At 37.3% G+C, this 17,981-nt stretch overlaps 1 protein-coding gene across 1 annotated transcript in view; it reads right to left on the bottom strand.

Moving 5' to 3' along the window:
• Positions 1-40: 40 nt before the first annotated feature.
• ttc38 (tetratricopeptide repeat domain 38) overlaps positions 41-17,981 on the bottom strand; it is a 19,001-nt gene continuing 1,060 nt past the window's right edge. Inside the window, exons 3-14 of the mRNA XM_015374698.1 lie at positions 14,746-14,827; positions 13,731-13,902; positions 10,978-11,151; positions 10,202-10,277; positions 9,828-9,947; positions 9,645-9,704; positions 9,510-9,548; positions 6,823-6,904; positions 6,380-6,545; positions 4,627-4,786; positions 4,186-4,259; positions 41-342 (exon numbers count right to left, since the gene is read on the bottom strand). Of these exons, the coding sequence (XP_015230184.1) occupies positions 255-342; positions 4,186-4,259; positions 4,627-4,786; positions 6,380-6,545; positions 6,823-6,904; positions 9,510-9,548; positions 9,645-9,704; positions 9,828-9,947; positions 10,202-10,277; positions 10,978-11,151; positions 13,731-13,902; positions 14,746-14,827 (1,293 nt within the window). The 3' untranslated portion in view covers positions 41-254. The remainder of the gene's footprint in view (positions 343-4,185; positions 4,260-4,626; positions 4,787-6,379; positions 6,546-6,822; positions 6,905-9,509; positions 9,549-9,644; positions 9,705-9,827; positions 9,948-10,201; positions 10,278-10,977; positions 11,152-13,730; positions 13,903-14,745; positions 14,828-17,981) is intronic.

The raw sequence follows: 17,981 nt of genomic DNA, 5'->3' as shown, positions 1-17,981 counted from the left end.
CAAATTTGCAAATAAATGTGCATAATCTATTTTAATGAATTTTCACTTTATCTTCATAATTTCACATGTAACACACAATTATGCTCCAAGCCAAGGAATGTAAAGATGATCCATGAAAGAATTGTGACTATCTTGTTAACGGTGTCCAGCTCCTTCCTGTGGGTTTGACGTCTCCTAAACCCAAACAGTAGATCTGATTAGAGTGATGCTTTGATGTTTTCATGGGGGACCCGCCTGCGCTCGATGCAATCACTCTAGTCATGAAGAGCCAGAGCTTTCTGCATCAGACGATGGGTCAGAGGGGAGTTGGGCCTCACGGCATCACGCTCCACCAACAGACATCTGGGGAAATACAGCAGGAGGGAACGAAGAGATGAACAAAGATTCAGGGAGACTTCAAGCTGCGAGAACAACTTGATCAATAATGAAAGAGTAACACAGTGTGCAGATGGTGTCAGTAATAGAATGGAAGAATCAAGAGCCTGTGCTCTGCACACACAGATGTGAGAGAAAACAGAGGTGAGCAGTAGTCTAAACAGTGACCCTAGAGTAGTTCAGATGCATTTCATCCAGTAGACGTCAGAGCAGAAGCTTCGTTTTGACAGGTTTTCCAAATGGTGACAACACAGATGGTGGAGTTCCACAGATAAACACAGTTCTGATCATGTTTCCCTAAAAATTACATTGAAATGGTCCAAATACTGCTGGAAAAGAATCAAGATGCAAAAATTAATTCTGGTGCAAAGCAGTGAAGTGCCAACAAAGATTAGTTTTCCATTTATAGATGTAACCTCCTCAGAGGTGTCAAGTAACGAAGTCCAAATACTTCGTTACTGTACTTAAGTACACTTTTTAGGTATCTATACTTTACTCCATTACTTATTTTTGTTCCTACTTCTGACTTCTAATCATTACAATTTCACACAAGTATCTGTACTTTCTATTCCTTACATTTTTAATACAAACATTACTCATTATTTTTGGCTTCGGTTTAATGTTTATAAATATCTATTTCACGTCATGTGCGCCATCCAATGCAGGTCATTGGCTCCATCCAATCTAGTGAAAACTAGTGTAATTGGATGAGTCATATAACGCAAACACTCATTGGTTAGCTAAAGGAAATCATCAGAAGCAAGCTGGTGTTCTTCAAACTGTAAACGTGAATTGTCTATAGCATGCTACAATGTCGGATTCAGAAAAAGATGTTGAAATGTTTTAAAGGTCAGACACAGGCGAGAGCGTATCAGGAGACGGAGACCAACAAGACCTCCCTCATCCTTGGCCCGATCTCAAAGAATTTTTCGAAATAGTCGAAAAATGAAGCTTTCAATTCATATAGTGGCATCTGGCTGTTTTTTTCTTTTAAATGTTGCTTTATACTTTTATACTTTAAGTAGTTTTTGGAGCACATACTTTTTCTCTTTTACTTGAGAAAAGAGGTGAAGTTGAATTTTACCAGAATGTTTTTAAACTGCAGTATCTATACTTCTACTTACGGTAAGTAACAAATGTGTGTAGATTTGACACCACTGAACCTCCTACATAACTTATTTTTAGTTTTGGGCTCAGAGAGTTGCAGCAGAATTTAAGGAATTGAGCAAATTTTTAAAAAAAGACAAAGGCATTCTTTTTTTATTATTTTAATCAAAAATATGCAAATGAGCCGAGGATAATTTTCCATCTGATTGGATCAAGGGCTAGCAGGTCCACAGGGGAAACGCAGACACTCCCCTGCCTCCAAGTCTAGAGCTTGGTTCTGTATTAAACAGAGCAGAGCAACATTACCCCAGACCAGGGAATAACTGATACAGGTTTTTTTTTTTACTGCCTATCCTGAATATTTTGACAGTAAACGGAAGAAAGTCTGGGATTCAAACGATTGCTAATTTTTTGGCAATTCTTGAGATTCTTGGAAGCAAATATGACTTTTTTTCCACCATTTACTGATAAACTGACACAGTGACAAGAAATGTTAAAAAGTGGAAGTTTAAACAAGAAAGATTATTAACAAATCAAACATAACATTACTGATAGCAAATGGAAGGAGCAGGAATATGTGGTTACGTAAATCTCTAATCAATCGGCGGCCATTTATCTGTCTATTGCTACAGCAGACGAAGCGTCGTCTTCAGTTACTCTTCCTGAGTTCACCTTCTTGGTGAGACCCATGACTCCAGAAAGCCGAATCCTCTTCGCCACTTGGCATTTGGCTGCAAACTGAGCCAGTTTCTAATTAATATTGTCGAATCTCTGAGCCCACAAAAAATAGAAATAAAAAGGGGCACGGTTTAAAAAGATTGTTTCTAGTTGCCAAACTTATCAACACCCAACTGTTCCTCTGCTGAGAGTGACCAGAAAACAAGGTATAAATATCTCTGTACTGTCATCAAGTCTACAGGCATAAAAATCTCCCATAAATACATGGAAAGGGTCAAAGAGATGAAGACTTCAGAAAGGAACAAAACTAAAGTACAAAGAAACAACTCTATTATCAGATCATGTTTTTTTTCTTGGCCTTCATCAGGGTCATTTATACGAGAAAGCTAATAGGAGAGAAAACCGTCAAGAAATTAGTTTGGGAAAAAGAAAAAAGGAGCAGTTCTTCTTAAGTAGCTGGTGAGTAGTTAGAGAGCAGAGTGTTTGTGTCCTGGAGAGGCCAAAACATCACTGGGTTGTAGCTAGTCTTCCACTTTTTGTCTCCAAGTAACTTGCCCCTCCCCACCCCTGCAAGTTGCTCACTGCTTCCTACTGGATCAGTTACACACAGAAAACAGATTTCATTGGAATGCACTATTGCAAGAACAAATAAAGATGATCATTATCGGCCAATATAATGCTAAAAATATCCCTAATCTTATAGAAATGTTTTGCAAAGCTCTGGACAATGCAGATCAGGAGAATCCTTCCTGACATTCCTGAACTCTATTAGTTTAGCACTATTCTTCGTACTTGTTGTCTTTAGCTTTTCCAGGACCGGGTCACAGGGGCAGCAGTCTCAGCAGAGACTCCAATGCTTATCTCTCCCCAGACAACTCTCAAGCTCCAGAGGGGGACGTCTCAGGCCAGCAGAGAGACATGGTCTCACAGCTTGTGCTGGGTCAGCATCTGGGCCTCCTCTAAGCTGGACATAAAAATCCTCAAGCGGGGGGGTACCCAGAAGGCATCAGAAAAAAATGTCCAACCTACCTCAACTGATCCTCTCAGTGCGAAGGAGAACAGCTCTACTCCTAATCTCTGACTGAGCTCCCCATACTATGGAGTGCCCTGCACATTACAGCCCCTGGTCTTGGATCATAATTCCTACAATCTGATTTCTAGCATTCGATTACACACAGAAACTTAAATTTAGGCTGATATGTGCTGCAAACATCTCTCCTGGCCAACACATTAAAATACTGATGTTCATACAGGCCTCACTCAAAATTATACTGGAGATTGATCACATATAACAGTATAGAGAAGACTCCAGCTAAATGTATACTTTAATTTGTAATGAGAGCCAATAACTGATGAGAGGAAACAAAATCCTGCTGTAACGGGATGTGACCAGATCAGTAAGGGTTCATGTTGATATTAAATGTTAACAGGTGTTATTATGCATGTCTGGATCAATTCCTATCCTGGAAGCACAGATCTAAAAAACAGTGAAAACTTGTCACTGATAGGAGGAAATCTGGAGAAGCTTGTCAGTTTAGGAGAGAAATCTTAAATAAATCCTTTAGATGAGTTGGTGGTGCGAGTTCTATCAAAAATATTCATACGCTTTGACCTTTACCACATTCCTTTGCTGCACCTCAACTTTTTTTGTTGAGAGTTTTTGACAGCCTATGACAGTGAACAGAGCAACAGGAACAAACAAAGAAAAAAGTAAAACATGCTTTTCACAATATGACTTGTACCCATTTAGGTTAAAACTTTGTAGAACCATCTTGTAGTTAAAGCTCCAAGTCTTGGAGTAATGGATGGACCCTCAGCTCTGGCCCTCCGGCCTTTGGTCAGCATGTAGACTGTGTCAAAAACTACATTAAGGTTTGTGGTTGAAATGTGCCTTAAGGTGGTTTGGTATATAATTAGAAGGCTCTAAACTGGCCAATTTTTTATGAATTATTATGAATCACATTTAAATGCAATAAATATGTAATATAAATAGCTGTAATAAATAGCTGTGCAGTTGTACATTACCTTCCCAGTTTTTGGTGCTGCTTATTCTCGGACTTCATGGCTGCATGAATGAGCAGCTGATTGAACAAATCTCTCTGTAAGAAGCAGTGGACAAACCATTAGTAAATGCAAACTTCTCACTATACTATGTAAAGTGCATCCACTCTTCTTCCCCTCCTATATTGTCACTACAGTATAGGACCTTAGATAACTCTTGTCTGCACATGAAACACCCAATGCATCAAGTCCATTAGCACCCATCAGTAAGTTTTATTATTCATATGATGGTGCAGTAGGCTTTCTATTCTCACGCCACCCTATGAAGCAGGGTTATAGACCTAAGAACGCATTTCTGAGGCAAACTTTTGCACCATTGCGTATTTCTTTGATAAAACGGCATGTTGAATCAAGCAAGGAGCTTTTCATGCTTGTTTTAAACCTATCCAAGTCTGAGCATCTTACCTGAGCATCACTGCCACCAATCCCCAACATCTGGTAACGCAGAGGGTACAAAAGCGCTACAGCTTGGCCGTAGTTGCCCTGGTTGTACTCCATCATAGCTTTACACATTGGTATGCCTATGTTTTTAGCCAGCTGATGTTGCTGATTGTCGCCTGGTTCCCTGTGAATAGAAATGGTAATTTCAACAAAGTGCCTTTAATGTATTAATTCCGAAATATTAAACAAACCAAAGTGGGGTTTTTTGTGCTTTTACTGACTAAAATGAATAGTAAGACATTTTTTCATTGCTCTATAAAAGGGAAATGTTTAACTTCATTTTGGGTCTAACGCATTAAACCCAAAAAGTGCAAACCGTCTAATCATTACAGATAAAGTTGCATAATAGATGAAATGGAATCTTCCTGGAAGGTTGGAATAAATATATATATATATATTTATAACTGCAATAATGAATTTACCCCAAACAGATTTCTGTAACACTTTATTTGAAGGGATGTACATAAGACTGCCATTACACTGTCAAAAACATGACATAACACCTAACACCTGACATAAATGACACTTTATCTGTTTAGGACTTTTGTCATTAATTGTCATTCGATAAATTATGACACTATAAATGCAAAGTTGACATTGTTTAAAATGTCTTTGTTGTGACAACTTTACATATACCCAAAACTCATAACCCATCATAAATATGTCATGACAGATCTAATTATAAACCTCTAAAAAGTTATTTCTATGTATATGTTTACATTAAATTACACAGTCATATGTGATTGCTCTTAACTTTTGCTGTCATGAGACCATTTAAATTGAGTTAATGTCTCCTTACCTCAAGTAAAGTGGACATTTACAAAAATATAAATGTCATGTCCAGTATATTAACAGCTTGAGCCGGGGGAACAGGCCAAGCTGCCTCAGTTGAGGTCAACAATAAACAAAATAAAAAAAAAAAAGGCTCAATCTTTTAACAGCTACTCCTTAAGGACTCTTTCAGCAAAGGTAAAGCGCATCAGCATTTGCCTTGTAAAGTACTGTCCAAAAAAAATGCTGCAATAAGGAAGGAGGTAGGAAACAGGAGTGTGCATGCTTACAATCTTAGTTCCTTATAATCTTTCTATCTGGTGCTACAGAGCCATAGTGCTGTAGTGAGGATGGGGCAGCAGCTAGAGGCTCAGATTATATGGATTTGGATTCAGCCTTAGACATGGTGTCTCAAATATACAGGCTGCTGATCGTTGCTTTCTCTTTTTTTAATCTCCACTTTATCCCTCTGCCCATTTTCTGACTAATTTATTGTTGGTAAAATGTTATTAAGGCAAGAAGAAATATGTTGATGATCTGAAGCATTTAAGTGCGTCATAAAGCAATTAAATGTTTGAAATCTATAAAGGTTACATACCGTTTCACAGCAACGCATTATGGCTGAAAAGCAAACAACATAACAGCCTAAAGAATTTCGAAAGAAAAACCTCAAGGTTACCAAGATGTGCCATTTGCTATGGCATAAGCTAAAGAAAATGTTTAAGCCATGTGGACAAACTTCTTTAGAGACGTGGCCTCCTGGTACAACATCTGCTTAAGGGGGAGGCCATTACTGTGGTCCTATTCATAACTGCATTTATGCTCGGTCTTGCATCATACACTAATCTGTGTTTAAGTCTGTTTAATATATGGGGGTTGAGTTACTTTTATGGAAGGCTGGCACAGTGGTGAGGTGTGCAGTGAAGAGAAATGGCACAGAACTAACTTGGCCAAATCCTGGAGGCCCTCCAGCAGGCGCTGACTGGCCTTGGTCTCATTGGCTCCCAGTGACACCATGAGGAAATGGAGGTCATTGAACAATGTGACATGATCGTCAGTGTGAGGCTGGGTTATCTGGAGCAGCTCCCGCCAGCGGTCCTTCACACACACACCTGCAACAAACACTGAGGTGGTCAGACAAAGCCTTATTATCCTTAACTCTGCCACAATACCATATATTAAAATATTAATAAAAAAGGTGTCTTACTAAAGCTTTTTGCTTTTAGACAAAATTCTCGTGTTAAATTAGGTGTTAGAGTTACTCAATAAGATATTAAATTACAAAAATTACAATTACATATTGCATTTTATTCTTCACAACAGCTTTAGAGAATATCTAACAGTAGAAGAAAAAATTCTCAGGGTCCTTTTATATAAAATCACACTGACCTTCCATCTCCAGTCTGTAGAGCATTGAACAAGCATCAACAATATCCAGCATGGCGCCTGAGGCTTTACAGCGATTGAATACCTTAGAGAAAGCATATCACCATTTACTTAGGAGCAATGATGGACAGGAATTTTCCCAGTTAAATAAACATAGTTTCCACAGAACAAATCTTATTTTAGACCATGTTTAAACATCAAAAATCCAACTGATTAAAAAAATGTAACAACATTAAATTTGCTTTCTTTTATTTTTCCCCGAATCAATGTAAATTCTGCTTCCATTGCTGAACTACAAGTCTAAAGATAAATGTATCTAAAAAAGGAAATAGTTAAGAGCCTACCCTCCATCAGCTAGTCTGACCGGATTTGGTTTACAGTAAACATCATAAATAAAAAACTTCTTAAACAGTTATCGATCCCCTACATCAAAGAAAGCTGGAAAATTCTATTTTATTTTTAAAATTGCATTTTGCAGACTTTTCCCAGGGTGAACTTACTTAAACAGCCAGACCTAGTGGGTGGGGTCTGTGTATTTTACAGAAAGATGACCTCACTTTTAGTTATTAATATCTCTCTACTTGAAATATTTAGTATTGCTGAAATCAAAATGAAATATTCATGTCTAAAAATGTTGAAGAAAAACAAGCTTTTATGGTCGATAAGTTTAAAATAATGATTTTTAACACAGCGGAGGAAAATGACCTGATAAAATGTTTTTGCAAAGATTCAGAAATCCAGCTTTGTTTCCTTCCATCTTCTTCATCTAAATAGGACTTGAAAGCACAAACCAACATGTGGGGGTGGTTCTTTGGCACGCACATCTTAAACTTGGATTCAGGATTTATTTGCAATTATCTAACCTTGACTCACAAGGGAAACCAGAATTGCTCATCAGAAAAATTAAGGCTTATCTAATTTGGACGGTTCCAAAGCACAGACCTGACTATAAACAAAGTTTCATTTTCAGCAGGATTGAGGTTAGGGCGTTAGGAAGGCCTTTCTAGAAGCATCATGTTATCAGTTATACTAGTTTTCTGTGCGTAGATTGAAGACCTTATTGCATCCATGTTATAACAAGCTAACCTCACCAATCTAGTCCCAACTAGCTTGGAGAATCTGAATGAAATCTGGGAAAAGGATGTACAGTTACCCTAGTAAAAGACTGGGATATCACCAGATGTAGAGCAAGGTGATGGGTGCATTATGCTAAGGGTCTAGTTGGCTGCCAGAGATACTGCTGCTTTTTTTTTTTTTACATTGGCCCCTTGATTTTACGTTATTACATCATGTTCTACTCACCCATATTAGTCTTTTGTCATTTGGAGCTGTTTCGAAGATATTCGGTTTTGTAATTCAAGTAACGTCTTCCTATGGGCAATGAGTTGAAGGCACAAACTAACCTGTTCATAATTTATTCTTTATGGTACGCCAGCATTCATAACATGTAGGCCAATCACTGTCCCCAGAAATCCGTGGTTATATTTTTTATATTTCTATTTTTTAAAAACAAAGCGGAGTGTGTATGACGTCACCCGCGCGTGCCAGCTACCGTTCATTCTTCCTGTCCGCTGAACTGCTGCTAGTTTTACTCACATGCCTGGAAGATGTCTGGTGCTCCTACCACAGATGATCTCGCTCAGGAAATGGAATTGAACGATTCAGATTAGCTAGCCGAACGAATAGAAGGGTTAGAGCATAGCCGCCTGTGGCCCGGGCTGCCTGTCACAACTCCAGTCCGGCGTTTTTAATAGATATAAATATAAAAAATACAACCCCGGATGTCTGGGGGACAGTGATTTGCCTACATGTTATGAATGCTGGCGTACCATAAAGAATAAATTATGAACAGTTTAGTTTGTGCCTTCAACTCGTTACCCAAAGGAAACGTTACTTAGATATAACCTAACCGAAAACCTTCAGAACAGCTCCAAATGACACAAAACTAATATGGGTGAGTAGAACATGATAAACATGAACGTAGAATTCATTAAAAAAAACAAAAAACAAAAAAAAAACGGTGTTCCCCTTTAAAAATCAACCTCATTCAATCCAACAGGATGAGCATCCAGTCTATAGCTGGTTCCAAAGTCCTGTCAAGTCCAGTCACATGTAGACTGTTAAAATACAGTGAAGCGGTTCCAAGACAGTTTCCTATACAGCTTTAGTTTCTCAATTAAATGCTGGACAGACCGTACAGCAGAAATAACCACTGATAAAAACTGAAAAATGGCGTCACCCAGATGTATCAGAACCACCTTAAAGGTTCATATTAGGAAACCCTTCTTCAAAATATGATAAAAATCAACCCTTAAGTGAGTTTTTATTTATTTTTTTATTTTTTTGGAAAAATCTACTTTTTCCTGTAAAAAGTTTATTTTTTATTTTTTTCAAACTTAAGAGATAAAAATGCTATGATTATCTAAATTATGACATGCTTTAAGAAATACAGGGTGACCCACTGTTCTCCAAAGTGTAATATTTAGTGTTACTGTTTTTGGTGCAGAGTGTCCCTACTGTGAAGCTTCCATACCTGTGGTAATGCTGTGTGATTGTCCCATCAGTCTCCATCAGAGGTAAAATGACTGCACTTGACTGTTGTGTTAGCAGAAACCAACAGCTCTAACTAAAACCTTAAAACCTCCAGTTATCACAGCGTCCATAACCTGCACCAGTCAACACAAACCCACCTGGGAGTCGTAAATCTGCAGAGCAGCTTCGTATTGCTCCTAAAAAAGGATGAAGTCACAAAACTAAGGCTCATTTAAGACACTTCAGTCAATTTCATAGCAAACCCTCCAAATTAGAACCATCATTGTCCTTACCTTCTCAATGAAGTTCAAAGCCCAGTGCCAATAATTGTGACTGGCCAGCATGTCAGATCTCTGAAAAATGAATTAATACTCATAGTTTACAAGCTTCTTTTTAAATATAACCTCAGACCTGTCTGAACTTCAGCAAGGTTCCAGTAGAAAAGCACACTGCTTCAGTGTGATTGAAAACACCACCTGCCAGTCTTTCTCTCTGCTCTCCATGAAATTCAGGCCTTTTTCCACCTCTGCTGTCATCTCATAAACGTGGGCCACAGAGTGGACAGACCAAGCATCATCAGGGGTCAAGGCGAGGCCCTGCACAGGAAGATGGAACAAGAAAGAGGCATTTAGAAGAAGCAGATATATCTGAAAAGAAAATCTTATTTTCATGTCCTTCAAATCTCTTTCCCCAACAGACACTCATGTCACTGCTGCTTTATATGCATGAGGCATTTGGTGTAGAAGGGTAGTTCTTGTTACATGGTGGACTGACAATCAACACAGGCACACAGCCTCAAATGCACTGTTGCTTTATCAGCGGAGCGTAAAAGAGAAAATCTAATCTTCACCTCCATGGCCACTTTCAAAGCCTGGTCATAGAAACGAGTCTCAAGGAGGCCGAAGGAGTATTGTCCTTTCAGGTAGCTGTAGACAAACAAAAAAAAAAAAAAAACAGACTTACTACAGAAAATATTAAATAGAATTTGATTTTAATCATTAACAAGAAAGAGTAGGCTTGAAATACAGATACTCAGATCAAATAAGCTAACTGTATGTTCATGATTATGATGACCCCGCTTTAAATAATAATTTACAAAATTGCAATGTGTCAACAAGAATTTCACACATTAACTAATTCAGTTATGATTTTAAAATCTCTGTGAAAATTATGGGCACAAAAAAAATGCAATTCAATTTATTCATCCTATTTTCAGATAGTTGTCCTTCACTCTTTGTTTTAAAAAGACAAGAAAACTGCTATTTGAGTTGGATAGATGTGTGTTGAAAATAAATCCTGCTTAAAAACAACCATGAGAGCGAAGCTAAACATATGGCAAGTTAGGCAGACAATCTGCCATAACAGGTAAGGTTTCTGCACTATTACTGTCCAACCTCCCTCCCTCTCTAGAAATATAAATAATATTCTGCATCATGCTTTTTGTTAAGAAAAAATACCGGAGGGCTCACATTTAATTGGACCAGAACTTTATAAAAAACAAACATCAAAATTAAAGGAATGGAAATGTATTTTTATTCGTCACTGGAAAATTTAAAGTGGAATATTATCCCACTTGAACTGTATCATAGAACCTCCGGTAGACCTTCTGTGTGCTGCAACTGGTACCTGAACAAAGGCATGTGAGGCTTCCAGTGGGGCAGCACTCGGGCCACAGAGTCCCTCATCTGCAACTGGGCCCCCATGTAGAAGTAGGCATCATGGGCAAATTTAAGAGCCAGCATGTCAGTGGGATGATCCAGCAGGATATCTTCCCATACCTCACAGGCTTTGGGATAATTCCTAGAAGAAATAGGCTCACTATTAAAAAATAGAGCTCTGAAAGATGAGAACTGTTCAGCCAGAGGATAACTGTGGGATAGCAAAGAACGTCTCCCAGGTGGAGCTTAACAAAAAACAAAAAGCGGTTAAACATTACGAGAACTCACTTTATACCACAGAGAAAGAAAAGGAAATGAAGATAAAATAAGAAAGTCTGGATGTTGGACAGAAGCTCAAATTACAAGAAATCTCTCATGAATTCTGGGTTCTGTTAATCCGGAGCATATGACTGAATCACATGCAGACGGAAACAGAAGCTTCATGAATGCTAAACTATTTCCTCATAAGCTATTTCTGAAATGCTCACAGGCGATTCGGTTCGTGTGGCACAATGAACACAAATCCTGCATCTAATGGGGACTTTAACAGACTACTGGAAACCTCTACTGTGATTTGCAAGGAAAAATAATGCAGCGGATGCCTTAAATATGTCTTAAAAATGTAAAAAATAAAAGAAAAAAGGTTTTAATGAAAACATTCAGCACCAAACAACATCAAAATTAATAATTTTCTTTAAAAAAAAGAAAACATGAAAACATTCATGAGTTCCTGGTTTTCGTATTTTATTAATAAACCTCAGCGGTTTCCATTGAGACCACATGTCTGGATTGAATAAAAAATGTAGATTAATCACTAGCCTTAACACATACACAATTTTATCATCCAAATACTTTTTTTACTTATTAGCTGGCTAGCTCAAGTGGTAAGTCACCCATCCTGCAAACAGGAAGCCTGGATCCGTATCCCAGCTGGGAGGAATGAGCTTAGTTCCTAAGGGGAAGATCCTTCACGCTAATGCCTGCTTTGGGCAGTGGCAGCCTAGTGGTTAGGGCATTGCGCTTGGAATCCTGGGTTCCCATGGACTGCCACTCTGGGTCCCTGAGCAAGCCTTAACCCCCACACTAGGGGTGTTTCCCTTGGGGATGGGTTAAACGCAGAGTTAATTTCGTTGCTCTGTACTTGTGACAGTGTAATGACAATTAAAAAATGCTGGAAACAAAAAAAAACGTCTTATGGATTATTTCCATAATCCAGAGCTCATAATGCTTACAATAACACTTAGGTAGAAGATTAATAGAAATTTAAATTTTTTTTCCCCAATTCAAAAATCATTATTGAAAACAGTTAAAAACTTTAATCCTCTTTCACAGAGGATCGGAACATTAGAATATCAGGTAAGGGCAACGTTGCAGCTGAGAAAATAAAGACATGTGTTAGAACATAAACTGCTGTGATTAAGACGTGGCGCCTGTATTGACTAAAAGTAACTTTTAGTAATAGTATCTGAAAGAAAATATTTAAATGCAATATTATCTAGCAGTTTAATTAACAAACATCATCAAAGCAGCCTGGGCCCCTAAGGTGAAGTAAGACCAGGAGTAGTGAGGACTTTGTTGAGGCTCAGTGAGGCAGAAAACGAAAAGAAAGCATATTGATACGGTTGTATTTTATATTATATTGTGATAAAATGTCGCAATAAAAGAAAATTGCAACACAAAGCGGGCATATTTTCCGTCTCAATTTCAAAAGTTCAAAGTCGATCAGAAGCGATGAGTAAAGAGAACTCCTGGATTACTTTTTAAACCTGTTTTAAAGCATTTACAAATGATAACTCAGAATGCATGAAAATTACACTTGAAAATGTTTACCAATATAGACACGTTAGACATTGTTGGAAAGCTTAGATTCTCTACAATTCAATTGTTTTTTGGTGAGATTCTGTCATGCGATTGTGTACACTAAAAGTGCAGGTCAGGCGTCCCACTGAGAGCTGTTGAGGGCACCTAAATTGAAGGTGGGGGGTGTAAATGAGAATGGGATGGCTTCTTTCCTCCAACGGAGAGGGAAAGCAGTCGTTGTTACGGCAACAGTGACGCCCAACATTTGCACCTTTCTTAAAACAAATGTATACGGTGAAATAAACTATTTTAAAAAGGAGCTTCCCTTTTGGGACTGATTACGTTTTTTCATATAACTAATCTGTGATTTTCTGTCAGTGTGATGAAGATGCAGCAAACCAGTTTACATTTGGAGAAACTCCTTTCCTCCACCACTAGCTGTTACACTTGCTGCAAATTTCCAGCAAGCCTGCACTGATGCAAACTCCCTATTTAAGGGCTGAACGGTCCTGTCGTCCTACCCACCACTTGGACTTAATTTCGGGGACCCTGTTTTTGGGCCAGTTTAGGATTGAGCCTATGGGAATCCTTATAAATACAGGCCCTGCTGCTCTATTTTTTGTTATTAAATCAAAGGCAGAAGCAACTGAAACTTTTTCAATAATAAAACCTGAAATAAAAACTATATTTCCATATTCCAACATCAAATAAAACTGACCAACCTACTTCCTCCTAGTCAAGAATCTGTTGTGAGTGTATTATTCTTGGATATGTTTTTAAAACCATTACCCTTCTGTATTCATTCACAACATCAATTATGTGTAACATACCTGCCATTTTTATGGACCCTCTCAATTGTACACCCCCAATAGAAAGCTCTTTTATGGTCTCACTTCCTAGATCAGTGTTGCTGGACCTTACCCATGGGAGAAGAGCTCCACAGCTTTGACATGGAGTTTCTCTCGGGGAGTGATGTCCTTGCTGTTGGCGAGCTCCAGTGTTCGCGTCACAGCACTGGCCAGACGCTCGTCCACCCGGGGGCTGCTCGTCGTGCCCACCAGCTCCAGCCCGGTACTGATCACATGACCCATAACTGTTGCAGGAATAAATAAATTATTCTTTTTGAATTTCCCCTCTGCAACACAGCAGTCCACATGAAAAATCATGTGCACTTCTAAAGGTTCTGTTATTTATTTTCAGAGCCAGAGGAGCTTTTTACTGGAAGAAAGGCGACCTTTTCAATTTTAACTTCTGCCTCTGATAGTAAACAGCAGATGAAGTTATATGAAAGGTGAGAAAAAGGTCAAAAACAGCGTGTATCCCTATAAAGTCTGCTCTCATGCGTAGCAATGTGAGCTTTAATATTGCTTAATATCTTTCCAGTAACTGTGCTTAATGCTGTTATAAAAGCAAGAGTCATAAACAAATCAACAGAATTTAATTTTCAGCCTGGTGCAGCTTAGCTGCTTTGCATCTCCTCTGCGTGTTTTAATATCAAGGTGTTTCCAAGGCAACCAATACTAAAGTACCTTACCAAATCATGGAATTAAGATAACATACACCAAGTAAAACAAGTGATTCAGTAGCTTGTAGAGCCACTTAAGATCCAATAGGAGGACATGTTTTTTTGTTTATTTTTCATGTTATGAAGGAATCTCAATTTAATCCTTAAAAAACCTCTGTTCACCCTGAAAGCTCTGTTTTAAAACTTAAAATAACAAATGTGTTTTGTTTGACTAAGAGTTTCAAAAGATTCATTTCAGCAATAAACCAAATGAAACGCAACACTTGAGTTTTATTCTTTGCAAGGAGGAGAGAAGAACAGAACAGTTTTTTTTTTCTCTAACTTGTTTAGAACAGATGGTGCCGCACACAGTTCTTAAATAATTACCATCTGTCATTAGAACAGTCCTGATGAATAAAATAAGTTATTTACCAAAGTTTGGGTCAGCTGCATGGATGGCAGAAATGCATCCTTCAATTCCTCCCAGCGTGTCATCATTTCTCCATTTCACATACTAGACAAACAAAAACAGGCTGTTAGTACATTTGTTTAGTAGATTTACTTTATTGCACTTCATTTATTTCTGAGGGAATTATTTTACGCAATAGGCCTTAATCAGATGCTTTCCAGAAGGGAGACCATATCTACTCCTTCACATTTTAAACAAAAGAAAATAAAAGAAATACTGACAGGATATAAAATGGAAAATTCATAAACAGTTTCAAAATATGGATTCATTACAGTCCTTAATTATCTAGTGCTATAGTTGATGATAATTGGATTTTCTCATCAGAAGCAGTAATATAAAATATTTTTAAACATTAAATCAATCAGTTATTATAATTAGAGGTGCAAAAAAAAAAAAAAAAAACAGGAGCAGAGCTCTCAACAAAAACTAGAAAAATTAGCTCAATGTCAGCTGCAAACCTTTCCAGCTTTCCCACTGCAAACACTGTTCCATACAGCTTCACGATCTTTAAAATGCTATATTACCCTTAATGCTGTTCTGAGAGATTGTCTTTTAAATCATTCAAACATTTATTTTCAGTCTTTGTATTTGATAACGGTCATGTTTTAGAAATCCAATGAGGCTCCTTTGTCTGACTCAAAGTACCTTTTAAAAAATAACCTTTAAGGTGGTATCACAAATACCTTTCAATAATCCAAATTTTCTTTCTGTATTAAAAATAATTCTCATATTGTTTTGATGTAATATTCTTATCTTAAATGTTATGCTCTTTATTAGCTGGAAGAGGAAATGAATACATAACAGAAAAAAAAAAAAAGACTTCACTTAATAATTTTTTTCTTAAAGGGCGTAGAGGTATATCTTTATTTCCGGGGGTTCATCTAAATGAGTGGTCCTCCTAACTGTCAATCATTCTGGTGATATATTTACGTAAGGCCATCCTATGTGCACGTCCACAGTTGGCTGTATTTTTCTGCGCATGCACACTTTAAGGCGTATATATGTGGTAAGCTACAGTATCAGCGCGGTTCTTTGAAAATGGTCAAGGGTCGTGAGAAAAAAAGTTTCTACGAAGTTTATAAGTAGAAAAGAAAGGCAGATATATCCCAGAATGCTTTGTGGGAGATCTCTCCACGCAAAGCATTATGAGATTTGCTTTCACAGCGGCCCGTTTTCACCATAGGCTGCTGCTACCCGACAGCGGCGACTAATAAAAAAGATGGCGCAGGCACCGCGCAATGGAACAACGGGGAAGTGATCATCTGTCTGAACTGTAAGTAAACTTAGTTCACTATAAATTCCACAATAAAGTCCCTGCTTTATATAGTGATTGAGGGATTTAGGGGTTAGGGAGGACGTTTGGACACAGTAAGCTTGTATGAGCTGTGAGAACAGCAACTTTTACACAGAGCGTGCACGAGGAGAACTGAGCTTGTGCATGCTCTCGCACAGGAATTATTATTTTTTTAAAGTGGAGAGGGCGGCTCTTTTAAAAAAATTCGAGAAAATTCTCCACAATATTTTTAATACAACTGAAAAGTTAAAGGAATTAACAAACTATTCAATATTATTGTAACTTATGGAATGTGGCTGTAGAGTTTAAATTGATATATATATTTTTTTATATTTATCATATTGAAAATAAACACTAAGAGCCAAGAAACTGTTTTCACAGAAAAATGGGAAAAAAATGGTTTTATTAGATTTAACACTTTCCATATTTCGCCTTTCTTTCCTCTATATGAAAGGTAAGCGTTTTGGACACCAGGCTCATCAGTAGACCTGCACAATATTTAAGAGCATGTGATGATGGAGATACAGGAGATTGTGATATACGACTCTTTTCTTTTTAACTTTCTTATAAAAAAAACAAAAAAAAACTGAAATGTTACAACTGTAAATATACAGTCATATGTTTATAGTACTGTTTTTATGTATTTTTTACTGTTTTCAAGGCTGCACTTAAAAAAAAGAAATTGTCTCGAGGTCTGTTCTTAATGAAATTTCTTTTTGTTTACATTTGTGTGTACAAAAATACAAAATAAATCTGTCTAAGTCCAAGTCATCAGTGCCTTCATCACTCTGCGACTTGAGTCGTCCTCCATCTACCAATCTGCAGCCCAGAGACCTGGCCAGTTAAAAATAGGATGTTCGGAATATTGGAAATATTTCTGCATTTAAAACAGTTCTGAGATACAAAAAAAATTCAAACACCAATCTTGTGACAGAAAAAGAAAAATACGCTGCTCTACTCACAACGCCTTAAAATATCCTTCAAGGTTGTTTTTTTTTTGTTTTTTTTATAATTATCCCCATTTAAACATATCTATATCATAACGGGCTCTATGCACAACACCAGTACTGTAGTTGCGGAACGTAAGGCCAGCCCCGTAACCAGCATTGAGAACACTGAGGTCATGTCCTCGGTATTTTCCCCTTTTTTAATTTTTTTTTTTTTATTATTATTATATATTATTTTTAATTCAGAGAAATGTCAAACTATATGATGAAAATTGTTCTGACCTTGATTGGTGTAAAGATCAGCATGCATTCTCATTTGTTTAAAAATAAATAAAATAAAGCCCACAATATATTATTGCGAGTCATTTGATTCATTTAGTGGGCTATGCACAAGCATGGTGATTATGGTAACAATAATAATAGTTGTAATAATAATTCAATATTAATAACAAAAACAATAATATAGTATAATAATAGTAATCTCACTTACACAAATACTCTAATTTTGTGAGTTTTGGAATTGTTATAATAAACACGTTCATATTCACCTCCTCGATGGGCTGGTGATTTAACTCTCTTTATTCACGTTTCCAAAATATATTTTAAAAAGTCATCATATTAGGATTTTTTTTTGTCAAGTAAGATTTATGGCAATATTTGACATCGGTATTTACAAAATCCTGGTTACGGCCCTGCGTAAGGCAGCTCTTTTGTTTTCTGAATTTCATTACAGGGCAAACTGATTAATCCAGGTGTGTGTTGCCATGGTTACCGAGTTCAGGCACACCTGGATTAATCAGTTCATCCAGTAATGAAATTCAGAAAACAAAAGAGCTGCCTTAGGCAGGGCCGTAACCAGGATTTTGTAAATACCGATGTCAAATATTGCCATAAATCTTACTTGACAAAAAAAAATCCTAATATGGTGACTTTTTAAAATATATTTTGGAAACGTGAA

The sequence above is a fragment of the Cyprinodon variegatus genome, unplaced genomic scaffold (assembly GCF_000732505.1).
Source record: "Cyprinodon variegatus isolate N-32 unplaced genomic scaffold, C_variegatus-1.0 Scaffold108, whole genome shotgun sequence".
Classification (NCBI taxonomy): domain Eukaryota; kingdom Metazoa; phylum Chordata; class Actinopteri; order Cyprinodontiformes; family Cyprinodontidae; genus Cyprinodon; species Cyprinodon variegatus.
Note: the sequence above shows the minus strand (reverse complement) of the source record. Positions and strands in the feature narration are given on the sequence as shown.